Here is a 26468-nt window from a genome sequence, read left to right on the forward strand (position 1 = left end):
TCAACCGATCACGTTGCCACCGATGCCGTTGCTCTGCTGCTGTCTCGGCCGATCGTTGCTCGTATTATCCTCGGCGCCGTCGTCCCTCCTACCCTCCTCCCGATGAAACGAGTACTCGCGGGCGTTGGGCAGGCCCGCCAGCACGCAGGCGCCCAGCGCCGATCGGCTGAGATTCATGGGGGCCGAGGCGCGCCACGAGTCGGTCTCGGGCTCGTAGCACTCGCAGCTGGGCACGGGCAGGCTGCCGTCGAAGCCGCCCACCGCGTACAGTCGGCCGTCCAGCACCGCCGTGGCGAAGTTGCTGCGCGCGTCCAGCATCGCGCCGCACGGCTGCCAAGTCGCGTTGCCACTGCTCTCGGGATCGTATCTCTCGCAGGAGCTGAGCCGATCGACGCCGTTGAAGCCGCCGAGGGCGTAGAGGCAGCCCCTGAAGGCGACGAGGCTCACGCCCGACCGGGGCTGGCTCATGAAGGCCAGATAGGACCACTGGTTCTGGGCGCAGTCGTAGACCTCGACGTAGTCGAGCACGAGCTGGCCGTCGAAGCCACCGACGATGTAGATCTTGTCGTCGAGGGCCGCTGCCGAGGCGTCGGAGCGCGGCCAGTTCATCGGGGCTATGAGCTGCCACTGATTGGCCGCCGGGTCGTAGCGCTCGCACGAGGACAGTCGGGTCATGCCGCTGTTGCCGCCCAGAGCGTAGATCTTTCCGTCTGCGAAGCGAAAAAGTAACGGCGATAGAGAGAAGCTGTCGGATTTTCTTTTCTTTTTTTTTTTTTCTTTTTTGGCGCTTTATACCGTGAACGCACGTGCTGACGTAGCACCTGGCGTGATACATGCAGGCCCGCTCGCGCCACTCCTTGCTCACCGGGTCGAAGCTGCGCACCGTGTGGAAGTAATTGTGGCCGTCGTAGCCGCCGATTATGTAGATGAGCCGGTCGAGGCTGCAGACCCCGTGATAGGCCCGGGGCGTCGAGTCCATCCACGCGGACAGGTACCATCTGTCGGCTCTGCGGGGCGATCATGTAAAGTAATACCAATTATCCTTTCTTTGCACGTGAAACAACTCGGTATTTAGACGCGTAATGAATTATTCTCGTTGGCAAGGACATTTTTGAGACGCGAGATCATTTTTTTATTATAATTTTGATTTCGCAGTGATATAATGATCATTTATAGAAAAATTATTGTTATTCGTCAGATAGATCGATAACATAATTTGCTCCATGCAATGAAACTTATGTTGATTCATTTCGGCACTAATGTTGATTTCATTTCGATTAGTTTCTACTTCCACATCATGATTCATAAATATTATTGAAGTGAGTTTTGAGCTAGTTCGACTCGTAACGTTAGTATTGACAGAGTAAGTCGCAAATGATATTTTCATCGAGTAAGATGGAATCGGGCAATCTATTCAATTCTACCTTTAGGTAATTTTTATTTTATGAGTATGATAATATAAAAATATTTAAACATAATCATGTAATCTTATCAAACCTATTTCAGAGTGAAAAAAGAACCTTGGGACGATNTTTAAAATGTACTTGAAATTGCTTAATTATTTGAGTTGAATTTTGTAATAAAATTAAAAGAAATGTATTTTAATTTAAATTTAATTTTATTGATTGTCATAGCTGGCTTTGCAGACCAGAATGAGACAAGCGGGGATCACGATAGTGTTACCAAATAATAATTTTAAATAAATAGAAGATGTAATTATGAGAAAATTCGATTTTATTGATTAAACACATTTGTACACATGAAATAGAAAAAAATTTTCATTTCTTTTAAGGTGATGCTGAAGCCCCGATTTTGATCGACTGAATATTAAAAATGTAAATTGAAATAACTTTTTTACTAGACCGATTTTCGAAAAAGGGCTCTGTAGAGCCCTTCGCATTGTAGCTGTGAATAACTGTACCAAATTTCATCCAATATCATCGGGTAGTTTTTTCGGAAAACAGGATCGAAATTTTTGATTACTGTTTTCAGGATAAAAAACTTTGATCCTGATTTCCCGGAAAATTATCCGATGAAATTGGCTGAAATTTGGCGCAGTCGTTCACAGCAACAATACGGAAGGCTCCGCAGATCTGTGTTTCGAAAATCAGCCTGGAAAAAAAGTTACGAACATATACATTATCTGTGCTTGGCCGATAAGAATTGTGGCCTAGGTATCGTCTTTATTTATTTTTTGCTAAATCCAAAATCAAATAATATTACAATGGAGCATATTTTGAAAATAATTCTCAATTGTGCTCTATGGAACAATGAATAATACAAGAACATAAATAAAGAACTGGGAATACATTTATCGTTATGACGAGGTTTGGCCTGCAGCCGCCAAGCAGATATTGCACAAATCTCGATTGTTCAGCTTCTCCAGGACCATCTCGCAGCACTCGATAGGCAGACGTTTGTGAATCAACTCGAAGAACGGGTCCAGGGCCCAACGTCGAAAAAATCCTCTCGATAATTTTTCACACAGATGCAAAATACTATTCTCTTGGTGCCTTTCTGGGATCCTCCACAATTGATTGCGAAGCAAGAGCACGAAGTAGTCTGTATACGTGAGTAGCTCTTCCTCCTCTTCGGGTCCTAAGTGGATCAGATCGTAGAGCGACAGACTCGGAACGATCATTGTCTCTTTGGCGTTGTTTGTGAATTCCTGATTATCACGAAGAGATTCTTCAAGATTCGACGACTTTTCGAACAAATCGTGTTTAGCAAAGAATTTCATGATCGTCAGGGCGTCGCTTCGGCTGAAGCGATATCCTCTTGCCTCGAGATGTTCGGCTACGGCCAGGGCACCGGAAGCTACTCTCATTTTCCAAAACAACGATGAACCGATTTGCAGTTCCGTATTAATTGAAGTTGAGAAAATGCAGTTGGTTATATCTGCGCCACGATTCAAGAGCACATCGACGGTGTTTGGCAATATATTCTCCAGGGCCCAGTGCAACGCTGTCTTGCCCTTCTTGTCTCCGGCATTGACCTGGACCGTCAGCTGCCTTTCATCACAGATCTCAAACAAAATCCCGACGAGTTCATCGTTGTGGTCTCTTTGGCAGATAAGGTGAAGAGGTGTACTTCCGTCACTGTCGGTTAGATTCGGACTGGCGCCACGTCTCAGCAGCAATTCGACCACCTTCTGTCGACCGTGCTCCAGAGCCAAAAGCAGCGGCGTCCGACCCTCTTCGTCCCCGGCGTCGATATGCACCTCCTGCCGGACTTCGTCGCAGACCTTCAAGAACCTCTCGATCCTGTCGGGGCTTCCGTACCAGCACAACTTGTGAAGAGGCGTCGATCCGCTTAGATTGGCTGCATTCGGATCGGCGCCGTTTCTCAGCAGCAGCTCGATCGTTCGTGAATCGTCGTCTTCGGCCAACGAAGCTAAGAGTAGCGGCGTGTCGCCCGTTTCTCTGTGTCGGAGATTGGGATCCATGCCGAGTTCGAGGAATTTCTCCACCGCGTCGTGACCGGCGAATTCGCAGGCCATGTGGAAATGCTCCGGACGGGTCTCTTCGTCGAAGTAATTCGCATCGAATTTCGCGTATACTTCGAAAATCAGCCAACAAGGAACGTCGTGAGGCTGCAGGCGATATTCAGACTGAGCCATGAAACATAATCTAGCTAAACGTTGCAGCAATGCGACCTCGTCGGGTTCGAGGTTGCTTTCATTAATGCCGGCTCGGATCACGAACACGATGAATCGTAGATATTCCTCGCCACGATCGTCGTATCCGGCGAAGAGAAGGCCTTTCGCGGAATCCCAGATAAGACGCCTGATTTCTTCGGATCGAAATACCTTCGAAAGGTTGGGAAGTTGGCCCTTCCAGTTTTCGATCAAAGGGCGCAGTCGACGGAGAAACTCACGTCGCTCCGTCTCGACCTCCCAATTGACCTTCTCTCGCAAGCACTTTACTTTTTCTAAATCAACGTTCTCGGCAATTGTTCGCACTCGCGCTCGCTTTTTAAACATTCGCGATGTAACAAAATTCATTTCTTTTTTCCACAAAAGTCACTTAAAGCGCAATCGTTGCGTTTACTTCTCGTTGTTCACACTGCCGCGTTCGAACGTATACTGATCTCCACGTTTTAGCGAGTAAAAAACACATGGTCGAATCATTAGAGACAGAGAAAGCCAAGTTGTAGTTCGAGAGTAACGGCAGTTGTAGCAGTCGTAGTAGCCGGAATTATGTATAATAGCTGCAGCACGTGGCACTTGGCTACTTTAATAAGCTTTCTAATCGTTGATCGATGTACATCATAAACGTCGCCTATACTGCATCGCGTCGTCGTTTGACCGAGCAACTCAATCGACCGATGATTGAATGCCACGAGCTAAAAAATTCATAACGACGCGGCATCGATTATTGTTTTGAGAAAATCCCAATCTCTGAAATAAATTAACGGTTTACAAATTACACGAATAATGATAAAAAAAACATCGAAAACCACCACGGCGTAGATATAGAGTATAACTGGAAGTGTTTTGATTCTCAGAAATTTGAGTTTTAATCAAAATGACAACTGAACAACGATAATATTTGCACCATCGCTCTGCTATTGGACCGACATTTATTTCCTCGACTTATTTTTGTGAGTTTCAATTTTACACTAGTTCATTTCAGGGCACTGAAAAAAATTTCATTGACAAGAAAATACATTTTTTTTGCTTCCACGCACCATCAATCGATTGAGCATTTACATAAGGTAATGAAAATAGTTAAAATATCTCGGGGGAAATAATCTCGCATTATACCGAGTATTATTTAGATGGGAAGCGGCGAATGATCTATTATTTTTCGTCGGCGAGTAAAATTGTCGAGTAATCGCGACCGCGACGATCCGCCTACATTATAATTCAAATGAATTATTTGATCGATCAATTTTCTTGTTTTTATTTTATTTGTCTTTCAATGTTTAATTCTTTAATTAATTGATAAAAATGTTTCACATCGCTTGCAGCTGTTTTAGTTAATTTTTTAATTTCTTAGTGATATAATGATTATTTTCAGAAAAGTGATTATTATGAATGAGGTAGATCGATAACGTAATTTGTTTAATATTGAAACTAATGTTGCTTCGTTTACATTACTTTCAATTTCCACATCATAATAAGTAAATATTATTGAAGTAAGTTTGAGCTAGTTCGGCTCGTAACGAAAGTATTAACACAGTAAGTCGCAAATAACATTTCCATCGAGTAAGATGGAATCGAGCAATGTCTTAAATCCTACCGTTAGGTAATTTTTATTTTATAAGAAATAAACTATGGATATATTCAAACAAAATACTCAATCTTATAAAATCTATTTCAGAGTGAAAAAAGAGCCTCGCGATGAGCCTCTGAATGATGATAATCATTATGAAATTACTGACATTACATCTACAGTTACTCAAAATATTAAGTACGAAAGGTTTTGGCAAGAAAATTCAGTAAGTGTTGATAATCAATGTCGACTATAATTAATGAAACTTTCCTAATAATTTTAATTTTTTCAGACCCAAGAGCTTCAAGAAAATGACAAAAATCAGGAAAATGAACTTGATGACATTGAAATCGAATTGGAATGTACAGACATGAAGCCTAATTTATTGGCCAAAATTGAAGATTTCTCTCCAAATCACGGGCAGCATAGTGATGATTATAAAACCGGAAGCATTATTAAACTAGAAATTGTCGGGACAGTGAAGAAAGAAATTTTGAGGGAAGGAGAAAATGATTTGAATTTCGGACGTGGACTCAGCGAGAAAAATGAAACAGGAAGTGTTTCAAAAGAGTCGAACTATAAGAGGAGTCTCAAAGCACACGTGGGTATAGTGCAAAGTGATATCAATCATGCATGCGATATATGCCAAAAGACATTCTCAAAAAAGAGCAATCTTAGAAATCACATCGATTCGGTGCATCGTAAAATATGGCATGCGTGTGATATTTGCGAAAAGACATTCACACAGAAGGGCCATCTCAAAATCCATATCGAATCGATACATCATAAAATTACGCATCCTTGTAATAAATGCCCAAAGACATTCACAGACAAGAGTAGTCTAAAAAGGCACATTGCTTTGGTGCACAAGCGAGTCAGACATGCATGCGATATATGCCAAACGACATTCTCAGACAAGAGTAGTCTAATGAGGCACATCGATTCGGTGCACAAGCGAGACGGACATGCATGTGATATTTGTGGAAAGACATTTACTCGAAAAGATCATCTCAAAATCCACATCGATATGGTGCATCGTAAAATAAGGCATGCGTGCGATAAATGCCCAAAAAAATTCTCAGACAAAAGTTATCTCAAAAAGCACATTGATTTCGTGCACAATCAAGTCCAACATGCATGTAATAAATGCCAAAGGACATTCTCAGATAAGGGTTATCTAAAAAAACACATTGATTCAATTCATAATAGTGTCAGACATGCATGCGATATTTGCGAAAAGAAGTTTACACAAAATAGTTCTCTCAAACGTCACATCGAATCGGAGCATAATGGAATCACCCACGCATGTGATGTGTGCACAAAGAAATTTACTGCGAAAAGTAGTCTTAAAGCCCATATCGATGCGGAGCACAATGGAATCACCCACACATGTGATTTCTGTGGAAAAAAATTTAAATATCAAACTCAACTCCGTAAGCATGTCAAATCGTCGCATAGTGGTATCATACATTCATGCGAGACATGTGGCAAGACATTTGGAAAGAAAAGAAGTCTCAGAGCTCACATCGATGTGGCGCATCGCTCACGCAATCAGACCTAATAAATGTATTAAATTTATGTTGAATTAAGTAACAAATTAGAATTTAAGATCAAGTGTATCTCTTCAGACGACTGAATTAATAATTTTTATTAATTATACGATGAAATTCTCGGTGTTATGTTTTTTCTGCCTGTATAATATGTCTATAGGCTCTCTCTCCTAAAGTCCTCTTCAGCTGAGCTTTCCCCCAATTTCACTAAAAACTAAATGTCGAACTAGAAAATCAGATATTCTTTATTTAAGAAAAGGCATCCCTCAAAAAACTTCAGAGTCATATCTCCGTATTCAGTTTCACGATTTCTGTACATCAAGAGAATCAACCGCGTCTATAGAGTAACGCGCAGTACAAAATCGCGCGTCGTGAACTGCAACTCGCGATGTTTACGTCGATTGCAAGAGGGCGTCCCCGCGCACCATATCAAAGCGAACTCTCGAGCACCGAGCGAATGAGGAATAGCGAGTGAGCTGCGCGAGCGACTCTACATCGTATATATCCATTATACCTTTTACGCAGCCGAGAAGATTTTGTTGTATACGCGAAAACCCGCAGCAGTGCTCCGTTTTAATAAAAAAACAAAAAGTGGAGGATAACACACACAGTGGAGGATAACACACACATATATTTTCGGACTCGACGAGTGCATCGAACTCCGTGTCTTTCTGTGTCTGTGCGGTGTGCATACGGTGCACACATGTATACCACGTAATACACGATCGAGCGTAGCAGCCGACGTTTATGACTATATATACGCTACGTACGGCGCGCGCGTGCGTGCGGAAGACATCGGCGCATCATCGGCATCGACAACAACAAAAGTGTACACATATATCGCACATCGCGTCGTTCATCGTCGTAATAAAAAGAAAAATTAAAAGTCCACCGCGGCGACATGTCGGGCGAGCAGCCGCCGACGATAGACAACGAGCACTGCGCTTTGCTCGAGTTCACCGGGGGCGAGCTCAAAGTCGGCTACCTGGCCTGGATCACCTGCCGCAGTGCCACAACGACGACGACAACAACATCGGCTTGTAGAAGCAGCAGTAGCAGCCGGACTAGCAGCGAGTCGTCGTCGTCGTCGTCGTCGTCGTCGTGGCTCGACCGAGCGATCGAGAAGAGGGAGATCGTGAGGGTCAAGTGGCCGGTGGACTGCCAGGTCGAGTCGGCCAAGAGGATGCGGACGCTGAGCAAGAGATGCGACTGGCAGTACAGGACCGCGAGGATAATCGATCACGGTGGTGAGAGAGAGAACGATGATAACATTTGCTCTCTTTATTTATTTGCGATTGTTCTGTTGTTTTTTTTTTTTTTTTTTTCGAAGAGTGGACGGCCATGTGCGAGAGACGACGCAATTACCGCAAGTTCAATCAGCTCGACCTCGACAAGAACGAGAGAAAGAACAGGAAGAGAAAATTCACGTCGCTGGCCAGCAACAGCATCGGCCGAGCCGCGCCTCCCGAACAAGTTACTCAGCAGCAGCAGCAACGCGTCGTTATCGATAAGGTAATTATATACATGAAATAAGTAAATATTTATATAAGAAATAAATCATATATTCGTATTTGGAAAAGGACAAGGAGGAGAGTCTGCTGCGCGTCGTGAGATCGATGCTGCCCCCGGAGTGCCGCGCGGACTTCGATCGTCTCGCCGCGGCGTACGGCAGGCCGGAGCTCTCGCAGCCCTGCTGCGAACGCATCCTGCTGCGCAGGGTCAACGAGAAGAACGTATTTCTCAAGCTCAATTTCAAGGTGAGAGATAGAGAGAGAATCGGACGACGCCGTGTGATTCTCCGTAATCGATCGATTTTTATTCTTTCTCTTTTTTTTACTCGTTTCAGTCCAACTTCCGCTGCGACATGTGCGAGCGCAGCTACTCGCGCAAGCACGACCTGCTCAGGCACGTGATCAAGGTGCACGCGAGTTAGCGTTGGGATGAAAAAAAAGAAAAAAAAAATTATATATATATAATCATGTTTCGGGGCTCTCTCGACCTCTATCTATCTCGTGTAATAATGTTATAATAGTTGAAAATAATCAATGAACGATCGTCGGTCGGTTGAGGCTGGTACTTTACCGACGCTATATAACGATACAATAAAAAAGCAAAAATATATCACATCCACCCAAAAGAGAGTTGAATCGCCGCAAAATACCTAGTATCGTAAGTCTCGACGAAGTTGGTCGGCGAGCCGGACGTCCAGCCGCCGATGGCGAAGAGTATCTCGTGCGGCACCCTCGGCCTCGTCCACGTCCCGCTGCTCTCCTCCTGTCCGGCCAGCAGCAGCAGTCTCCTCCTCTGATCCTGCGTGCCGGCCTCGATCAAGTATCTTCGCGCGGGCCCGAGCACCGACTTGCAGCACTGCCTGGACCTCCGGGCCGGCTCCCAGGTCTCCACCTGGGCGCGAAAGTACTCGGGCCGCATCAGGCCCCATCTCACCGAGTCGGCGAGCAGCCGGGCCAGATCTCGTGCTCTCGCGCGCGGATCCGCCTCCAGCCACGAGCGGCAGGCCTCGAAGACGAGCTCCTCGCCGGGCGCCTGTAGCTCGTCGTCGCCCAGCAGCCGCAGCAGCTCCGCCAAGTCGAGCTCCCGGAATTCTCGGGACTGGCGCAGAATCGCGCCCAAGTTGCGCAGCACGTAGTCGCGGCACTTGGCCTCGAGGCCCTGGCAGAAGTAGCTGGCGGCGAAGCGACGGATGCCGAGGCAATTGTCGGGCCTGAGCTGCTGGATGAGGAAGCGACAGCAGAGCCGGACGCAGCCGACGACGCCCAGGCGGTCGGCCAGCGGCAGCAGCAGCTCGACGTTGCGCGCGGTGACTCGACACTGGCCCCGGTAGCAGTAGTCGAGCAGCACGCCGACGAGCTCGTGCGGCTGGTCCTCGAGACGGATCGTGGACGGAGGTGCAGGTGAAGTGCGAAGACAATCGGTGAAGAGAGCTCGGAAGTACGGACTGGCCGCCGAGAGGATGACGCGGTGGACGCGGTGATGGGTGCCTGCGGCGCAGAGGATCACGCCGTCGCACAGCTGCTCCTTCGCCCTGAAACGCGCGAGAGTCGAACGATTCAGAGTTATTCGTAGAAGGTATACGTGAATGACGACGCTCACCTCAGTTCCGACCAGACGCTGGGAAACTCTTTGGGCGCGTAATCGTCCGGCAGACAGACGCAAGTCTTGGCGTTGTCGTTGTTGTCATCGTTCTTGTTATTGTTATCGTTGCTGCTGTCTTTATTGCCGATGGGCCTACAACTCCTGCTGTACTGCTGCTGCTGCTGATAATTGTATCTCTGACTTTGAGCATTATTACTACTGTTGCCGTTGCTGTTGCTGTTGCCGCTGTTGTTATTCGAGCGTCTTCTCTGAAATTTCACGCGATGATGATGATTCGACGACGACGACGACGACGAGGAGGAGATGGAGGAAGGATTGCGATGACGATGTGTCCCATCGGCCATGTGTGTGGTCAATTTTCGTTATCGTTTTTTCGCGCGTTTAATTTCGATCATGAGGAGAGGTAGAGATGGTGGTTGGTTGGTGGATGTAGTTGTTGCGAGGGGCTCACCTTGACCGGTGGAAAAGCGGCTAACTGATCGCTGCTGATCGTCGTCGCGTGCCTCACTCTGGCCGACGTGCGCATAATTTTTCGCTCGCAACAATTTTTTTTCTTTTGTGGGTTAATCGTGTTAATTAATCGGTTCGTCGATGTATTTTATTTTATTTTATTTTATTTTTTTGTCAACGGAGCAAACACACGCAGCGACCGACGTCGATCATCGGAGGGTTATAAAAGATTTTTGCAGCTAGTCAAAAAATCGATCGAACGTTGTTTGTGTGCGGATGCGTATATATAGGGCCACCGGTGCGAAGTCGAGCGCAGTTTCAAATTTACCGCGCGCCCCGCTGCGCCGTTGGCTGCGTGTCTGTCTGGCGTCTGCTTCTGCTGACTGGCGCGCGCGCGCGCCGCAACGCATGGCTTAACCTCCAATCCTTCTCGTACCCTCACGTGTGTTCCCCGGCGTGCTGCTGCTACTCGTGTAGTTCAGTGTTTAAATTTTTACCGTTTGTCAGTTAATAATAATACACAAAAATGCCGAAGTCGAAGAGAGATAAGAAAAGTAAGTTTTTGTTTTTTACATGGCATTTGATTTGATTTCGAGAATCGTTTACAGCATTCAATTGTGTGTTTTAAGTGCAATATATGATTATTAACTATCTGTGATCAATTTTCAGTTTCCCTCACCAAAACCAGCAAGAAGGGTGTCGAGCTGAAGAAGCACATCCTCGAGGATGTCAGGGCTTGCGCAGAGAAGTACAAAACCATCGTTCTGTTCTCAACCGAGAACATGAGAAACAACAAATTGAAGGATCTGCGTGGAGAGTGGAAGGGCAGCAGGTTCTTCTTTGGCAAGAACAAGATTGTGGCCATTGCCTTTGGCAAGACACCAGAATCAGAGTGCGTCGATGGCATTTCCAAGATGTCATCCAAGATCACTGGTCAACGAGGTCTATTATTTACAAACGAGTCCAAGGAAAAGGTTCTGGAGTGGATGGATGAGTACGCCGAGATCGAGTACGCTCGCTCTGGATTCGTTGCTACAGAGACCGTAGTACTTCCAGAAGGACCCTTGGAGATGTTTATACACAGTATGGAACCACAGCTGAGATTGCTGGGTATGCCCACTGCTCTCAAAAAAGGTGTCGTTACTCTTCTTCAAGATTACACTGTTTGCAAAGAAGGACAAGTGTTGAATCCCGAACAAGCTAGGATATTGGTTAGTTAATTGACTTTCTTTTTCTGATCTTGAATAATTTGAATGATAAACCATATGCTTATGTTTTTTAATAATTTTACAGAAACTTATTGGCAAACCATTGGCTACTTTCAAATTGTCTCCAATCGGTGTGTTCACAAAAGAAAATGGATACGAGCAAGTTGCTAAAGAAAGCAAAGAAAGCAACGAGAGCAAAGAAAATGTTGAGATGGACGAATAATTTTTATTCTCTTTTATTAAATAGTGACTTAATTTTATAAAAATTAAGATACGTGTACATATTGTATAGTTCATAAGTTAATAGATGTCATTTTCTAATGAAAAACAGTTTTTATTCATTAACACAAACTTCCACTTGAATTTTCAAACAGTTGACATAAAAGGTAGAAAATAATGAGATATGTTTCAGGAACTACATCATTTTTATTATTAAAAAAGATAATATTCATAATTGTAAAAAAAAGAAATAATGAAGATATCGCAACGCTGCTGAAACAATAAAAACTATTTGATGCATTAACTCGACATAAGTAAGAAAAACGGTCAACGTTTTACAACAAAAGCACTTGGAGTATGTACAGTTGAACACTCATGCTTATTTTACGAGTAGGAAAATTCAATTTGAATAAATATTTTACTTAGAAATAAATAATTTACATTTTTACAAGATATTTTAGGCTCGTATCTGTTCACTTAAACTCAAAACAGCCTTTTTTTCATTAAGAGCCCTTTAAAAGCTACACAATTAAATTGATTAATTAATTCAATATATTAAAAATTCAATGTAACTATTATCTCTAGTGAATATATTTATTGATAAAAACATTCAATATTTATAACTGTCTAGTTCGATGGCTTACGTTTTCAGATGTAGGAAGTTATATATTTGCCTAGACTATTTGGTTAGAAAGTTTTTTTTGTGATTTTGCATCAAAATTATAAGACGATAGCTCTTACTTGTCTCGAAACATGAAACGTAAGCTTTATAGTTAAAACAATATTTGTTTCAAAGTACAGGTTGCTACCTAAATTAAAATCCAAAAAATTTTTAATAAAAATAATAGAATCATATTATTTTCAGAGATATAAAAATACAAAAATTCAATGAAAATCATAAAATACGATAACATTTCTACTACGGGCTTCCCTCGTATACTACAAAAAAAAAGAATGTTTATACCTAAAGTTACTTATTTATACACAATAGAATCTGATTAACGAACCTATTCCAATATAAATAACCCAATAGAAACATTAAAAAAAAAAAACAAATCTGCTTTGGAATGCTAATCCCGTGAAATTCACATTATCATGGTCAGACATAGAGACATAAACATTTCTCAGTCCGTTTCCATTAGTCATCAAGCAGACAATACATATTCAATGTACAATTTTTTTTTTTTTCAATCATTTATCGATTTCACAGTGCAGAACTCATTTATGCGCACGTATTATATAATATCACAATGTCAACGTTCAATCAAGCTTTGAAAAAACACTTTTTTGTCATAATTACGCCTCGTTTTGTTTATACACTTTACACTATCATCACCAAAAACGTCAAAAACGAAACAGCACCAAAGTAGTGCTTCGTTTCGTTTTTTTTTCTTTTACTCAATACATACATAAAATCAAGTGTAATTATCATTTTTTTTTATACGTAGTCGACTGCATTTAAGACTAGAATAATCATTTACACGAGAGAAAAGTTACATTTAGGGAATTCCTGATCGATTACGCAAGTCTACAATAGCAATTCTGCATTTGCTGCATCTAATTATAATACTTTTATTGCTTGCTCCTTTTTTTCTTACGATTGTCGCGTATACGTGCAAAACGATCGCATCGATTTACACAAGTATAAACGCGCACCAGTGGAATCGAGAGAGAGACGTGCATCGTGGGAAAAAAAGGATAAAAAAATAAAAAGTTAATTTTCCCCATGCATAAAGTACAAAAACTTCCGTACGCAATGTGTGTGCAGTCGCGGCGTATCTCATACGCTGCGGCCAGGCACTTCATCGTCTTCACGCCACGATCAGCTGCTCGGCTTCCGGCAAGCTGTCGATCGGGTCGCGCCAGTAGCAGAAATTGCCGAAGTCGCCGGCCACCTCGTCGCGCGCCGTCGGCGGGAAAAAGTGATCCACAATGTAGCTCATGTTGGAGTACCTGAAACAGCGAAAGAGAGAAAAAGTCACGATAAGTCGACGTGACACACGCGCATTAAGATACGAAAAGTTCGCGTTGAGATTGATCACGAGATTCAAGTGTGTCGATCAACAAGTTTGGCATAATTTATTGTTCGCAGATAAGGCGGACGTGTACTTTATTCGTGTATCGAGTTGAAAAAAGCGTACACTCACGCTTAAATCCCAGAGATCAAAATCAACGACTCACATAAAAGAGGTGTAAGGAATCGCAAAATTGCATAAATAAATACGTATTAGTGTCAAAGCAAAGTATTCTGCAATTATTAATCAATGATAAATGTTTTGGAGAGGTGCCTTGAGAAACGCAAATTCATGCGCAATATCGATTAATTCGACGTCCAATTATCTATGAAGTAAGAAAAAATTGTTGAAAGGAATCACAAAAACCACTTGTTATTCTACTAATGACGAAGCAAGACGAAAGATATGCCGTATTAGTCGTTTTATACTCGAGTAGAGTGAGAATATAATAATATATCGTTGCATTAATAAAAAGAAATGGAGAAAAAAAAGTTTTAACACTGTCTCGTTGCGATTGCGAGGATGAATTTTTCGTTAAGACTTCGGGAGCACTAAACGATACGACGAGTTTTAAAAAACTTTGCGTCATGACACAAAAGCCGTCGAATGATGAATCGCAATTATTAAACACTCAATTATTCGTTTTTTCTTCTTTTTTTTTTTGTCCAAGCTTTAACTCATATTCCCAACTTAAGATATAATGTCGAGACATGGTTATTAATTTTATGATTGAGCCGAAGTGAATGCAATTTATTATGTACAAGAACGGAGGAATTAAAAAAATTGATGATCGGCGAGAGTAAAAATTGTTTCTTTTTGTGAAAATTTGTTCGAAAACAAAACACCTACGAAAGTACTTAAAATGACGCTGGAAGTGACCAAACTCGGTTGCGAGGCTTTGGAAAAATGTCATCGGCAATAATACTCTGAGTTAAATAGCTGCAATCATAGAAAGATTTATAAAACCTAGTCTAAGCATTGTGGAGGAGTAATTCTTTTGTTTTTTTTTCATAAATAATTTCTCTTCGTGTCGAGTGCTCAACAAAGTAAATCAAAAATAAAGACAGCCTAAAACACGAACGCTAATCTTCAGCTAGCTTTTTACGAATGGGTTTTCCTTGCATTTTGCCGATGGGATACTTACGATGATTGGAAAGTGTTGGTTAGTTCGTGCTTCAGTTCGCCACGATGATTGATCGTGAATATTCTGGTCGATGGTACTCCCACGGCTCTGTACGCCCATACATCCTGCGGAAAATAGAAAAATCGATGGATTATCGAGCGTGTTTTTTTTTCCTTCTTTTATTCATTGAAACTCGAGTGCACTCTCACGTTGATTCGATTGCCGTAGCCGGCGTAGAACGGCTCGCAGTCCGAGGGGAACAGCTTCCTGATGTCGTTCAGGCACGACGACTTGAACTCCTCGGGCTTCTTCTCGATGACCTCGCGATGGAAGGCCGACAGCAGCGAGGTCGGATTCAGCAGCAGCGGGCCGTCGGGCAGCGACAGATTGCCCTGCTTGATGCTCTTGAGATACTCGCGGGTGACGCGCGCCTGGCCGATGGCGCGCGACGACAGATACAGCAGCTTGTAGCCGTTCTCCTTGATCTTGGTGAAGAGCTGGGCGACACCGATCTGCGCCCAGTCCTTGCCCACGATGGGAAGCAGGTGGCCGAGCACGTCCGAGCGCGTGATCGTGCCGTCGATGTCCGAGATGACGATCTTGTCGTCCCAGCGCCACTTGTAGATGTGGCACTTGCAGCGGGTGGTGCCCTGATAGGCCGTCGTGACGCTGAACACCACCTCGTTCACGCCGTCCTTGAGATTCAGACTCTCGATCTGCTCCGAGGTGAGCCTCAGGGACTTCTGATAATTGTAATAAACCCTGGAGTGGTCGGCCGAGCCACCGCCGGTCGACAGGCTGTGACGGCCCGGGCCGGGCTTGGGTATGTTGATGGCGGCGCTCGTGGTCTCGTTGACACGATCGCCACCGTCGTCGTTGTCGTCGTCGTCGTCGTTCTCGACGTCGTCCTCGTCGTCGTCCGAGGCCTCGTTGCCGGCGCAGTAACCGGGCTCGTTCGACGCGTCTTTGTTGACCGATGACGCCTGCTGCTGCGTCGTCGAATCCAATTTCGCGCTATTGTCCTCGATCGCGTCGCTGAAGCTCGTGGCGATCGACTGACTCGTGCCGAAGCTCTCCACGCTGTTGGTCATTTCCGACGCGTTCACTTGGGTATCCTCGCTGACTATTATGGTGGTCTTACTGACGACGCTGTCCGACGAGTCCGAATTCACGATGGTGTTGCTGCTGTTGTGGTCTTGTTGATCTTCCAATGAAGTTTCCGCGGCGTTCGTTTCCGACGACGCCTCCGTCGACGCGACCGCCGGAGTTACCACTGGATCGTCGGCTAATGAAGCAAAAAAACAAATTCACGTTATACGTTAGGGAAACATTGCTTTCCGATTCGCTCGATAAGTTGCGCCGATGATATTTACATTTAATAAAGCTAGAATTGGGCGATTTTTTGGCAGGCTGGCTCGATCTTCTCCAGGAGAACCACGAGCTGTATCCACCACCGCTGGCTTCGGTGGTACTGTTGGCCTCGGCGGCATTTGCATCCTATTACAAGGAAAAAGTATAAAGATGTATTTGCAGTTATGAGTCATCGACATTGACGTTAGTCGCGCGTCGAGTCTTGTTTGCACAGCACTCGATATACACGGTACATATGATTATCGGGCATCTTACCTTGGCAGTAGCGGCGATGTTCGCGGCGTCGCTCTTCTTCCTGCCGCCCTCCAACATCTCAACCGCGTTCTTGTTCAGGTGTCGCTGATAGGCCGCGTAGGTCATGATCATCGCGCTGGCGATCTGATAATTGTAATACTTGCCGTTGATGCGGCAGGTGAGATTGGGATTGGCGAAGATCTTGGGCTCGCTGCAGCAGTCCTCGAAGCTCAGCAGGTGACGCTGGAACGTGGCCTCGTCGAGATTGCTGCCGCACAGCGAGAGGGCGACGTCGAGCGACTCGAAGTCCTGATGCTCGTGATGATGATGATGATGATGACGATGGTGATGATGACGATTGGTCGTCGTTGTCGATGATTCGTCGAAGTCGCTGTCGAGCGATTTCGGGCCTCCTATGGCGCCCGCGACGCTGTTCGGCGATTGCGGCAGCGACGGGCCGTTACCCGACTCGGCGTCCTCCTCGTCGCGAGCTTTTTCTAGAGAGACAAGAGGATTATAATTTTTGGCCACAATTTAGATGAACTTATGGAATCTAGGTCGACTCGACGGAGAGTAAATATAGTGAAAGTATCGTGGAATAGTACCGAAAATCGTCGTAACTTTCACTAAATCTACCCAAAAAAATACACGCGAGTCTAAAATTAGCGTATACATCTCAAAGGTCGATCAGTCTCGATAAACACGAGTCGAGCTTCTCTATATATCCGTGCATATACACACGCGCGTCAGTCCTTGGTCAAAATCAAACGTTAACATCGTTAGTACAGTTCAAACAAGCCAGAAGCAAAGCGAGAGAGCAGCAGCAAAGAAAAATAAAAGAAACAGTAAAAAAAAAAAAAATTAACGATGATCCAATCGATGTTTTTAAAATTAAATATGAGATTAGAGTATAACGTGCATTATAAAACTAAAAGAAAAAAAAATCGTATGTTCCTAATCAAAAGGCGCCGCGCCAGGCATTGTTGATGATGATGGATACCTTTGGTCGCGTTACCACCCGGTCCGCGATAGGACGTGGGAAAGTAGAGCGCCGCGACCTCCGGGTCGAGCTCGTCGGCGTTGAGATCGCTGAGGTAAATGCCCTCCGACTCCGGATTGTGCCTGACCCGCGAAGTTTTCTTCATGAACGAGAACATCCCTCCGAGCATGGAGCGGTGCGCCTCGGTAGCTGGATTAGAGTTATTATTACTTATTGCTTTCACGTTAGTTTTCTTAACTGTGCCTGTGTTGTGATTGGGGTGTTTGACAAAATGGAAGGATTAATTTTTTAAAAAGAAGAGCAAAAAAAAAATGTGTTAAAAAAAAAAAAAGAGTAAAGTTGTTTCAACGATGACGTCGGTTTTTAGTATAGCGTAATATTTATAAAAAATGAATATCTCGTAGCGATGAATGGAGAGAAATAGAAATAATGTACAAAGCTTTTAATAGATAAAATCAATGATAAAAGTGTCGGTGTCGCTTTCCACGTGTATCATAGAAAATCGATATTATAATAGTTGCTAATATTGGTTTGCAGCACACCTACGACAATGATTATTTTTGTGCCATCGTCACCTCGCTCGCGTGTACGTATATATATGTAAAAGAGTGTAAAAATAAATAAAAAAAGTAAAAAAAAAGTAAAAAAAAAGAACTGCACGTACTGTCGGCGTTGGAGCTGGATGCGTCGACGGGATCGCGACGCGCCTCGAGCGATACGTCGTGCTGCGGCGCAGCGCTCACGGGCAGTTCGCCCCATTTCCAGCTGCCACCCGGGTTCTCCTGGCCGACGCTGCTCTCCTGCGTGATCTTTTGCACCTCGAATTCCGTGTCCGACTGTATCGGCGAGTTCGGCCTCGAATCTTTGTTGCTGTAAAAAAACGATTGCGAATGAGAGCTGGGGGCGTAATCGACGACGATCAAATATATCTGCGAAATTCTCAAACTCACGTTGTCGTGACCTCGGTGTCGCTGAAGAAGTGGAAATCGGTCGACGGATGCGTTACGCTTATCTTGGATAAAGCGGCCGTTGTCTCGGCGCTGTGATCCAATTTCGTCGTTTCCTGTGGAAGAAGTTCACAAATTAAAATTCACCAAATTGATGGTTCGAGCAGCGCATCGCGTACGATTCGACACCCACGTTTTCCGGTAGCTCGTTGTCCTCTTTGGGATGTTCGTTGCTGCCGTTGGACTCGTTGCTGGTCTGAGCGCTGATCTTCCTCGCCGTGCTCTTCCTCTTCATGACGCTCTTACGCTTGCGCTTGCGCTTGTTGCCGGCTTTGTTGTCGTCGTTCGCCGTCTCGTCTCTGGAGTTTCTGATGGAGGACGAGGACGAGGAAGTGGATTGCGGCAGATGAGCCTTGGATTCGTCGTCGTTGATGGGACGGAAGTCGTTCTTGACCACGCTGATCTTTCTGATGCGGTCGCTCGCGGTCACGGCGACGAACGATTTGGCGTTGCTGGCTGGCGGTGTCTTGGGTTTGTCGTCCTGATTTATGCTGTCCATGTCGAAGATGTCCTCTTCGTCGTTCACGCGATCGTCTTCTTCATCATCTTCGACCTCTTCGTCTTCGCATTCTCCAGCTGATCCAGCTTCGCGATTAGTCTGCAAAACAAAGGTTTTTTTTTTTGTTATTTTTATTTTGATAATTTTATCAATTTATATTTTTTGAGGACTCTTTGTTACCTTTTTTGGAGAGTGACCAGCATCTTTCTGCTTCCAATCAGTGATAAGGACCTTCTCTAATTTTTGTCTCTGTTCAGCTGGCAACTCTGGAAAGTTTTCTTTGAAAAGTCTCTCTTTATCTTCTTTTCTCAAAGCTGAATACTGTTCACTGATAATTCTCTGCTTCTGTTCTGTAGATATAGTTCCATAATATTCATTAAAAATCTTGTCTCGTTCTTCGGTGGTCAGAGTAGCAATTTGAAGCCACTTTTCACGCTGATCGACAGGAAGTTCAGAAAAATGTTCAATCAGAAAGTTTTCTCTTTCATCTGCTGGTAAAGCTGACATTTGTTCCCATTTTTCACGCTCAATTGACATGACAGAATCTCTGAGAATCATTTCATGTTGCTCATCGGGTAGATCTGACAGTATATTAAATCTACTGTAAAATAAACACAATGGTTAATATGTGTAAATAGAATGGTTAAAATGCTTAAATATATAAAGTGATCAATACTTTTTATTATCAACTGGAAAATGATCTTCTTCTTTATCTTTGGGTATTGGCGAGCAGGCTAGATTGGGAGCGATATCCTCTCTCCTCGATTCGGACAGCAGAATTTCTTCCACAAAAAATGCCTCGCCAGCTTCGCCGAGCTTCATGTGAATATCTCTGGGCTCATTGTTTATTTCAATATCGACCTGTCGACAAACATCATTCTCATTATAATTCAACCCTACGTTCATCGTTGCACGACGAGTAGCAAAAGTCTTGGTACTCACAATCTTCTCCCTGGAGCGCAGTACACCCAGCTTGCCGAAGCGTACGTGGAATGGCGAACACTTGTATTCGCCATTGGGCTGCTGCACCACGATGACGTCGATGGCACCGGTGAGCGTCGCTGTATTGATCTCATTGTAAAAGTCACGAAAGTTGCTGATGAACTTGCCAATGTAATTCATGCTACTCGATACTTGTAACATAATAACAGCTGATCGATCCCAATCGACTCGAGGATCGTTTGGTTAAATCCTCAAGTTCTTTCGAACGATGTTGATTTACAACTCGCCTCGCTGCTGCTGCGAGCTCTAAAGCTAGCTAGCTCTCTGGCTAACTGTCAAAACGAATTACGCTCGAACGCGCTGGGGCTTATTTTATACCGCAGCTGATAAATCAACGATCGATTTCCACGACAGACGCCTCCTGCAACAGACAAAGAAAAGTTTCGCGCACGATTAGCACAAGGCACAAAAGTAAAGCACACACACACGCACAGACAGAGGCAGGTGTAATTATAAAATAATAAATACGCGCTCGTACACAAAGACAGATAGGAGGACTGACTTGACTGCGAACTCTCGCACGCGCGTGCACGTTATATATAAAAGAGAGCGGGAGAGAGAGATATATATATAATCGATTATATCCTTTCACCGCTTTAAAAACACCTGTAATTTTCACTCTCTCCCTCTCCCTCCCCCTCTCGTTATACCCCCGCCGTTGTTGTTGATTTTCGTCAATTATAGATATTATTACGATCCGCGAGACTCTGTATGTAAAATTGTATGTAATTCAGTTGGTATTAGTTCACTATCTCTATGAGATGAACTTGAATAAACCTTGTCAAACTCAAACTCAAACTCTATACATTACAAAGAGACACACGAGTACTCGCGCACTCACACACGCCAATGACACACGTCAGTGTATATATGTATGTACCAACATCGCATATACATAACATACATACATACTAACACAAGCAGCGCAGACTCAAGAGACAGTTAATAGCGAGTAAAAACGATTGCAAATCGTGACGAATCACAAATTCCGTATCATCTTTCTTGTGCGATATTATGTATATAGAATTGTACATACACGCGCAGTCATGCTAGAACGGACACGAAGTTTGCGGTGCTGCTGCTGCTTTTCACATGCACATTGAACGCACTTATATACACTGCGAGTAGCAGCAGCAGTCGGCGGAAGGTACTAGCAGTAGCCATCCCTTCGACTCCCTTTAAATTCTCTCTCTGTCTCTCACGCGCAACACACGTTCTTAGTACGTAGTAGTAGTAGAGATATAGAGTAAAGGTTAGAATTTTCGCACGGGCGCAAATTTCGTGTGCTGCTGCTGCTGCAGCGAAGAATCGATTATCTCGCGACGTGTGTTTCCAACGCACACACACGTATGCATGCATTACCTACTATACTATCAAGTTCAAACACGCGATATTACGTTAGATATATATATATATATGTAGAGAGGGGACACACGACACACCAGCGCGTTTTATATATGCATCTTCTATACTGCTATACTGCTGCACACGACGGCGATTTATATATATGATGACATCGTTATACGTTTGGCGACGACGACGTAAGACCTTGGCCTCTCCGCGCGCGATCGTATACGTCATTTAAATCTATCCATCTATCTATCTCCACGGCACGCTGCACACACAGAGCACCGCAGGCCACATGTGACAGTCAACTGTCACGGGCGAGAAAGAGAATTAGTTTTGTTCTTTTTTTTTTTCTTTTTTTACCTTTCCGTAATCCACGCGCGAATCAATCGTTGGCTGCTCTCGACGCCCCTCGCATGCGGTCGTAGCAATATTTTCTCTATGTACCGATGACACTTGGACTTTGGAGCGATATACACGCATGTAGTCGTATCTTATAGACACTCTTGAAGCACTATATACTACTACTGTGCACACATATACACGCGCGAGAGCTCCGCAATCGTATTTTCGTATGTATATATATCGACGTGCGCGTTCTCGACGATACGCGCTCCGAAACACTACTGACTGAACTCACTGCTGCTGCTGCTGTTCGCTCGTTGCGGCGCGATACACTACGGCCGCTGCGTACGGTTTTTTTTCTTTTTTTTTTTTTTTTTGCAGGCAAGTCAGTTACGCGTATGAGATCATCGCGAAACGTCGAGTGTGTGTGCGAGAGTGTCTGTATATTATGCGCGAAAAAGAGAAGGAGGAGAAGAGAGACAGACAGTCATACATACACACACGAGGCGGTATATAGTGGAGGAGGTGGAGGAGGGTGGGAGAAAGGTGCCTCGGCTGAGCGCCCCGCGAATTGATCTATTTGGTGTACGATATACGTTACTTTCGTTTTGGTTGAAAAACGATATTATTATATGTTTATTCTAATAAAAAAACGTTTACTGGTCCTATTTTATAATAGCCGTTTGATGTAATACGAGATAATGGCCTGTTGTTGATATCGATCGACGCACACTCACACACACTCAACGCCTCGATTAACGTTAAAACGTTATACTTTTCGAACGCATTGTTGTACGTTAATCGTACGTGTGTCCGTTAGCTCCATATAATATCGCGTGATTTTATGTACACTCGAAAACAAGGAAAAAGAAGAAGAAGACGACGAGTCGCCGATGCTATTCAACCTATATTATGAAAAAAAAAAAAAGAGTCGAACGCGACGGATGAGGAGGAGGAGGTGGGGGGAAACGGGGGGGGATTTTCCCCAATAAAACCCACGTTTCTCACTGGTTGTTGCGCCGAGAGCGCGTGTCTATGCTACAAAAGACGACGACGATGATGATGAAATGGCACTTTTTTTTGCACATACATTATTATAATGCGTATTTCGCACGCTCTCGCCTTCTCTCTCTTCGCTCTTTGTCTACTCTATATCGCGATGTATAATGATGAAACGATGAACGAAATGTCGATTAAATGCCGCGCGTCGATGCGATAATTTGCAGCGACATTATTACCAATGCAAAATGGTTTATTCGCCCGAGCTCGTCGTCGTCGTAGTGTTATAAGGAAAGTTGATACGAGTGGAAGCCCCCGACGACGCCTCTCTATAGCCGGGAGCCAAATTTCGTGCAGCTGAGCTTCTTCTTAACTATATATTATTGCTACCGCATTCTCAGATAGATAGGTATGCGCCTGAGAGCGACGTGTGTGTGATATTACGTGTATACATTCACATACACACACACACACACACACGTGGATTGGCACGTGTGTCGCAGCTGTCACTCGTTATACAATATACGCGTATAAATGTAACACGCGTGTTGGTGTGCATATGCGCGTGCGGTGCAGCTTGCCAAAAGTCGAGACACGACTTCGAGAGAGAGAGAGTGAAAAAAAAGTGAGAATATTCGCGAAATTTTGGCAAATCGATCTCGAAGACACAACAATCTTCTCTTCTTCCTTATTCCTCTCCTCTTAATTTTCAAACTATTCCAAGCCGAGTTAAAAAAAACGTTTATATCGTACGTGTAAGCGGGGGCTCGTTATAATCAAGCCGCGTGTCTATGTAATTGCACTCAAACTGCCGTATGAGGTAATCGCGACGTATGCACACGTTACGATACTCCGTGCACCATCGCGATTACTCGATACATATACACACACACGCGTTGCGCAACTGCAATGCAGAAGTGCAGCGATACATCGTCGCGTCATTATCATTATGATTGTTATGTGACGCTGCGCGCTCAGCTGACTGCAGCGTGCATATCTTATTATGCGTATACGGAGACGAGTTGTATGTAGTACACAAAAAAAGGAGTTCATTTCTCTCTCTCTCTTTCTCGCTGCTCCAAAAACAGGAAGTTGAAAAAAAAAGAGAGAAAAAAAAAGACCAACGATCGGCGCTGATCGGTACGCGTATGTGCGCCGCGTAAACCCGCGAAAATTACCCGCGCGCGCGCGTTCGATAAATATTTTCGCACTTTCGTGTCGTGTCGCGGGTGTTTGTTTGTCCGCGCGCGCAAACTCGAAGTGCAGTCGCCACCACCGCCGCAGCTAGAGTTGAAGTTTGATGTTTTCGATGTAGTACATATGAGTCAGCGCGCGGATGTGTGTCTCTTGTATATCTACATGCAGCGGTGAAATTTTGCAATTACACATACGTATAACAACGTTGTGTGTGTATGCACGTGAGCGCATCGTCGTTGTCTTGTACATTATATGTGTGCCGCGGTGCGGTCAACGCGGAAAAACAAATCGCTTCGTTAATTGCGCGCGCGCGCGAAAAAACGATATGATTTATTATTATTTCATTATTATTATTTATTATTTATTCGTTATTTGCGGCCCAACGAGAGCTTTGTGGTTGGCATAAATTAAGGGCGCCCGATGACACCTAGGTTGAAATTTCTTGATCATGAGAAGGTCTTTTGAAGTGGTCATATAGATAATGACACAAATTTTAAATAGTTTTTCAAACGTTTCTTTTAATTTCTTAGATTTAAAATTTTCGAAAGATAATCAAATTTAAGTTGTAAAGATACCTGACCTGCGTTATTAAAACCAGAACTTGGATATTTTAAAAAAATTTAGAAACTATGCCAATCTACGAACTTCTAGATTAACAAGATCACGAAACCATTTAGTATTTTTTTTAGTTTTTACATATGTTTTTATTATGATGGTGTAATACATTTGCGTGCTCAGCACGACTTAAATCAAAGTACAAAATTTTTGTAGATACTGTAGGCGCCCATGTTTCCACTAGCCGTAATAGTTGATGTATATTTGCTTTAGCCTTGCTGTGGCTAGTTTGTGAATTCATTTACATTGATCACGAGACCATTTGAAAAGCTTGACTTATACCATTATTTTGACTTTGCCACTTGCAGATTTAAAAATTCTGGGTACTCGCCGTCTAGTGGTGAAGACTCGAAGTGACATTATCGTACTCAAAGTAATCGAAAACTGGCCTGATTTTTTTGTAACATTTAAACTGTTGTTTTCCATTCATTATAAATTCGATCTATACAAGAAAACACGAATACACGAAAAATCGAGCAAATAATTCTTTTTTTAATATTTTTCGATAATTCACTACAACGAAAAAAAAACAAGAATATACAAACACGAGTCCTCGAGTGCACGAGTCGTGTCGAGCGCGCCGAAAAATAATAATAAATCGTGTCGTTTCACTCGCGCGTGCAATTAAGCGACGCGATTTGTTTTTCCGCGTTGACCGCACCGCGAGCACACAGCTTCGCAGACACACACACACACGCGCGCGCGCGCATACATATGCAGATTCTGCATCAGCGGGCTTGCGATACAGTAACACTAGTGAGCTGCCGAAAGCTTTTCACGTCAGCACGAGCTTTTTTTTATGGCTGTAAGACTCACGAGTATAAAGCTCAGAATTTTTTAAATATTTGTCCGGGGGTCTTTGAATTTAGATTCCCTTTTATCATAAGTCGATTTACCGTTCGGCGTTGAGTGCGAAAACGAGTATATTACATTTCTAGAGCGAAAAATCGGAAAGCTTTAGATTTTTTTTCAGTCGCAGGGCAAAACAATATACAAAGCGACGATGACGTCCACAATGACCAATATTAGTGTATATTATTATATAAAATGTGGATAGTATTTTCCGCAGAACTATATAGATTATTTTGTGATCAGTTACCGTGACACACAGACACACATTTTAAAATGTCAATTCGAAAATTACGCATAAGTAGTAATAATTGAATCAAATCGTGGTTATAATTTCTTTTTATTTTTACCTAATGCAGATACCGTTGCAGACGAGCCGCGTCCATCATGCCGTATACACACGCACGACTATTCCACGGCAGCTGTGGAAAAATCGAACCGAAGTCGAGGAGAAGAAAAAATACTGTTCACTAGACACACAGCACACTGCAGTTCGATGCATGTATTATCCGATACTAAACGTTTTTTGGTATATATATAATATATAAGAATCCGTACAGTAGTAATAAGACTTTTACGAAATATAGATATGTAACGTGCACTAATGATACACAATGTGATATGCAACCTTACGGCTGGCTGGTCTCGTTTGCAACTAAACTTGAACTGGCGCGCGAGCGACTCGCCGCTCTCTTGTATGTATGTATGTGTGTGTGCGTGTGTGTGCTTGTGTATGATTATTATCCGCAGCGCGTCGCGAACTGCACAAGCAGACATACATACACACTCGCACATTTACACACGCCGCGTTAGAGCAAACCACAGACGTGCAGATATACAAGTTTGAGAGTACAGAATTCGTCAAGGTCTATGAAAGAAGCCTCGACCCCTACCTCCTCTTTTCTCTCTATATAATATCTTCGTCGTGATGCATACACTCGCACACATACGGATAGATAGTAGTATAGTGATTCTTGGCACTCGACACATTTGTGTGTAAAAAAAAAAAAAAAAACTACAACAAAGAGTAGATTTTTTTTCTGCCTCCTCTCTTTTCGCCTACAAGGCGCGCAGCACCGTGAATGAGAAAATTGAGTTGTTACATGCA

General features: G+C 43.8%; 5 protein-coding genes across 11 annotated transcripts; 3 read left to right on the plus strand and 2 right to left on the minus strand.

Moving 5' to 3' along the window:
* LOC106653664 (kelch-like protein 10) lies at positions 1-10224 on the minus strand. Its single transcript, XM_023463557.1, has 4 exons — positions 10020-10224; positions 8928-9963; positions 796-1007; positions 1-710 (listed from the first exon to the last, which is right to left on the minus strand). Exons 1-4 carry the CDS (start codon positions 10222-10224, stop codon positions 1-3), a joined length of 2163 nt encoding a protein of 720 aa, XP_023319325.1.
* Positions 5190-6871, plus strand: LOC106651748 (zinc finger protein OZF-like). Its single transcript, XM_014370399.2, has 3 exons — positions 5190-5249; positions 5325-5442; positions 5509-6871. Exons 1-3 carry the CDS (start codon positions 5215-5217, stop codon positions 6775-6777), a joined length of 1422 nt encoding a protein of 473 aa, XP_014225885.1. The 5' UTR covers positions 5190-5214; the 3' UTR covers positions 6778-6871.
* On the plus strand, positions 7206-8892 carry LOC106651750. Its single transcript, XM_014370403.2, has 4 exons — positions 7206-8013; positions 8097-8278; positions 8347-8523; positions 8613-8892. The coding sequence occupies exons 1-4, from the start codon at positions 7668-7670 to the stop codon at positions 8697-8699; spliced, it is 792 nt and encodes a 263-aa protein (XP_014225889.1). The 5' UTR covers positions 7206-7667; the 3' UTR covers positions 8700-8892.
* LOC106651758 (mRNA turnover protein 4 homolog) lies at positions 10002-11866 on the plus strand. The gene is made up of 3 exons (XM_014370423.2): positions 10002-10884; positions 11000-11541; positions 11624-11866. Exons 1-3 carry the CDS (start codon positions 10857-10859, stop codon positions 11759-11761), a joined length of 708 nt encoding a protein of 235 aa, XP_014225909.1. The 5' UTR covers positions 10002-10856; the 3' UTR covers positions 11762-11866.
* A 1322-nt stretch (positions 11867-13188) lies between these two features.
* Positions 13189-25994, minus strand: LOC106651757 (phosphatidate phosphatase LPIN3). 7 transcript variants are annotated; one of them, XM_023463560.1, is made up of 14 exons: positions 21719-22001; positions 19949-20369; positions 19683-19867; positions 19187-19607; positions 18641-19105; positions 18451-18563; positions 18165-18370; positions 17501-17743; positions 16522-16997; positions 16269-16392; positions 15105-16180; positions 14917-15020; positions 14622-14711; positions 13621-13710 (listed from the first exon to the last, which is right to left on the minus strand). In XM_023463560.1, exons 2-13 carry the CDS (start codon positions 20147-20149, stop codon positions 14630-14632), a joined length of 3696 nt encoding a protein of 1231 aa, XP_023319328.1. In that variant the 5' UTR covers positions 20150-20369; positions 21719-22001; the 3' UTR covers positions 13621-13710; positions 14622-14629. The 7 variants fall into 7 exon arrangements, with proteins under 7 accessions (XP_014225902.1, XP_023319327.1, XP_014225903.1 ...); XM_014370416.2 differs by lacking the exons at positions 14622-14711; positions 21719-22001 and adding an exon at positions 25711-25994 and having other exon boundaries at positions 13189-13710; XM_023463559.1 differs by lacking the exon at positions 14622-14711 and having other exon boundaries at positions 13189-13710; positions 17501-17689.
* Between the last annotated feature and the right edge of the window lie 474 nt (positions 25995-26468).

The sequence above is a fragment of the Trichogramma pretiosum genome, unplaced genomic scaffold (assembly GCF_000599845.2).
Source record: "Trichogramma pretiosum strain Unisexual culture from Peru unplaced genomic scaffold, Tpre_2.0 scaffold174, whole genome shotgun sequence".
NCBI lineage: Eukaryota > Metazoa > Arthropoda > Insecta > Hymenoptera > Trichogrammatidae > Trichogramma > Trichogramma pretiosum.

Coding starts and splice junctions, on each gene's coding strand:
- LOC106651748 (XM_014370399.2), top strand. CDS start 5,215: ATGGAATCGAGCAATGTCTTAAATCCTACCGTTAG. Junction 5,250..5,324: donor GTCTTAAATCCTACCGTTAG/GTAATTTTTATT, acceptor AATCTATTTCAG/AGTGAAAAAAGAGCCTCGCG. Junction 5,443..5,508: donor GGTTTTGGCAAGAAAATTCA/GTAAGTGTTGAT, acceptor TAATTTTTTCAG/ACCCAAGAGCTTCAAGAAAA.
- LOC106651757 (XM_014370416.2), bottom strand. CDS start 20,149: ATGTTACAAGTATCGAGTAGCATGAATTACATTGGCAAGTTCATCAGC. Junction 19,106..19,186: donor CTGGTCACTCTCCAAAAAAG/GTAACAAAGAGT, acceptor TTTGTTTTGCAG/ACTAATCGCGAAGCTGGATC. Junction 17,744..18,164: donor ATCCAGCTCCAACGCCGACA/GTACGTGCAGTT, acceptor ATCACAACACAG/GCACAGTTAAGAAAACTAAC.
- LOC106653664 (XM_023463557.1), bottom strand. CDS start 10,224: ATGGCCGATGGGACACATCGTCATCGCAATCCTTCCTCCATCTCCTCC. Junction 9,964..10,019: donor GCAGCAGCAGTACAGCAGGA/GTTGTAGGCCCA, acceptor AACAAGAACGAT/GACAACAACGACAACGCCAA. Junction 1,008..8,927: donor GTCGAGACTTACGATACTAG/GTATTTTGCGGC, acceptor ATCGCCCCGCAG/AGCCGACAGATGGTACCTGT.
- LOC106651750 (XM_014370403.2), top strand. CDS start 7,668: ATGTCGGGCGAGCAGCCGCCGACGATAGACAACGAGCACTGCGCTTTG. Junction 8,014..8,096: donor GAGGATAATCGATCACGGTG/GTGAGAGAGAGA, acceptor TTTTTTTCGAAG/AGTGGACGGCCATGTGCGAG. Junction 8,524..8,612: donor TTCTCAAGCTCAATTTCAAG/GTGAGAGATAGA, acceptor TACTCGTTTCAG/TCCAACTTCCGCTGCGACAT.
- LOC106651758 (XM_014370423.2), top strand. CDS start 10,857: ATGCCGAAGTCGAAGAGAGATAAGAAAA. Junction 10,885..10,999: donor GTCGAAGAGAGATAAGAAAA/GTAAGTTTTTGT, acceptor ATCAATTTTCAG/TTTCCCTCACCAAAACCAGC. Junction 11,542..11,623: donor CCGAACAAGCTAGGATATTG/GTTAGTTAATTG, acceptor ATAATTTTACAG/AAACTTATTGGCAAACCATT.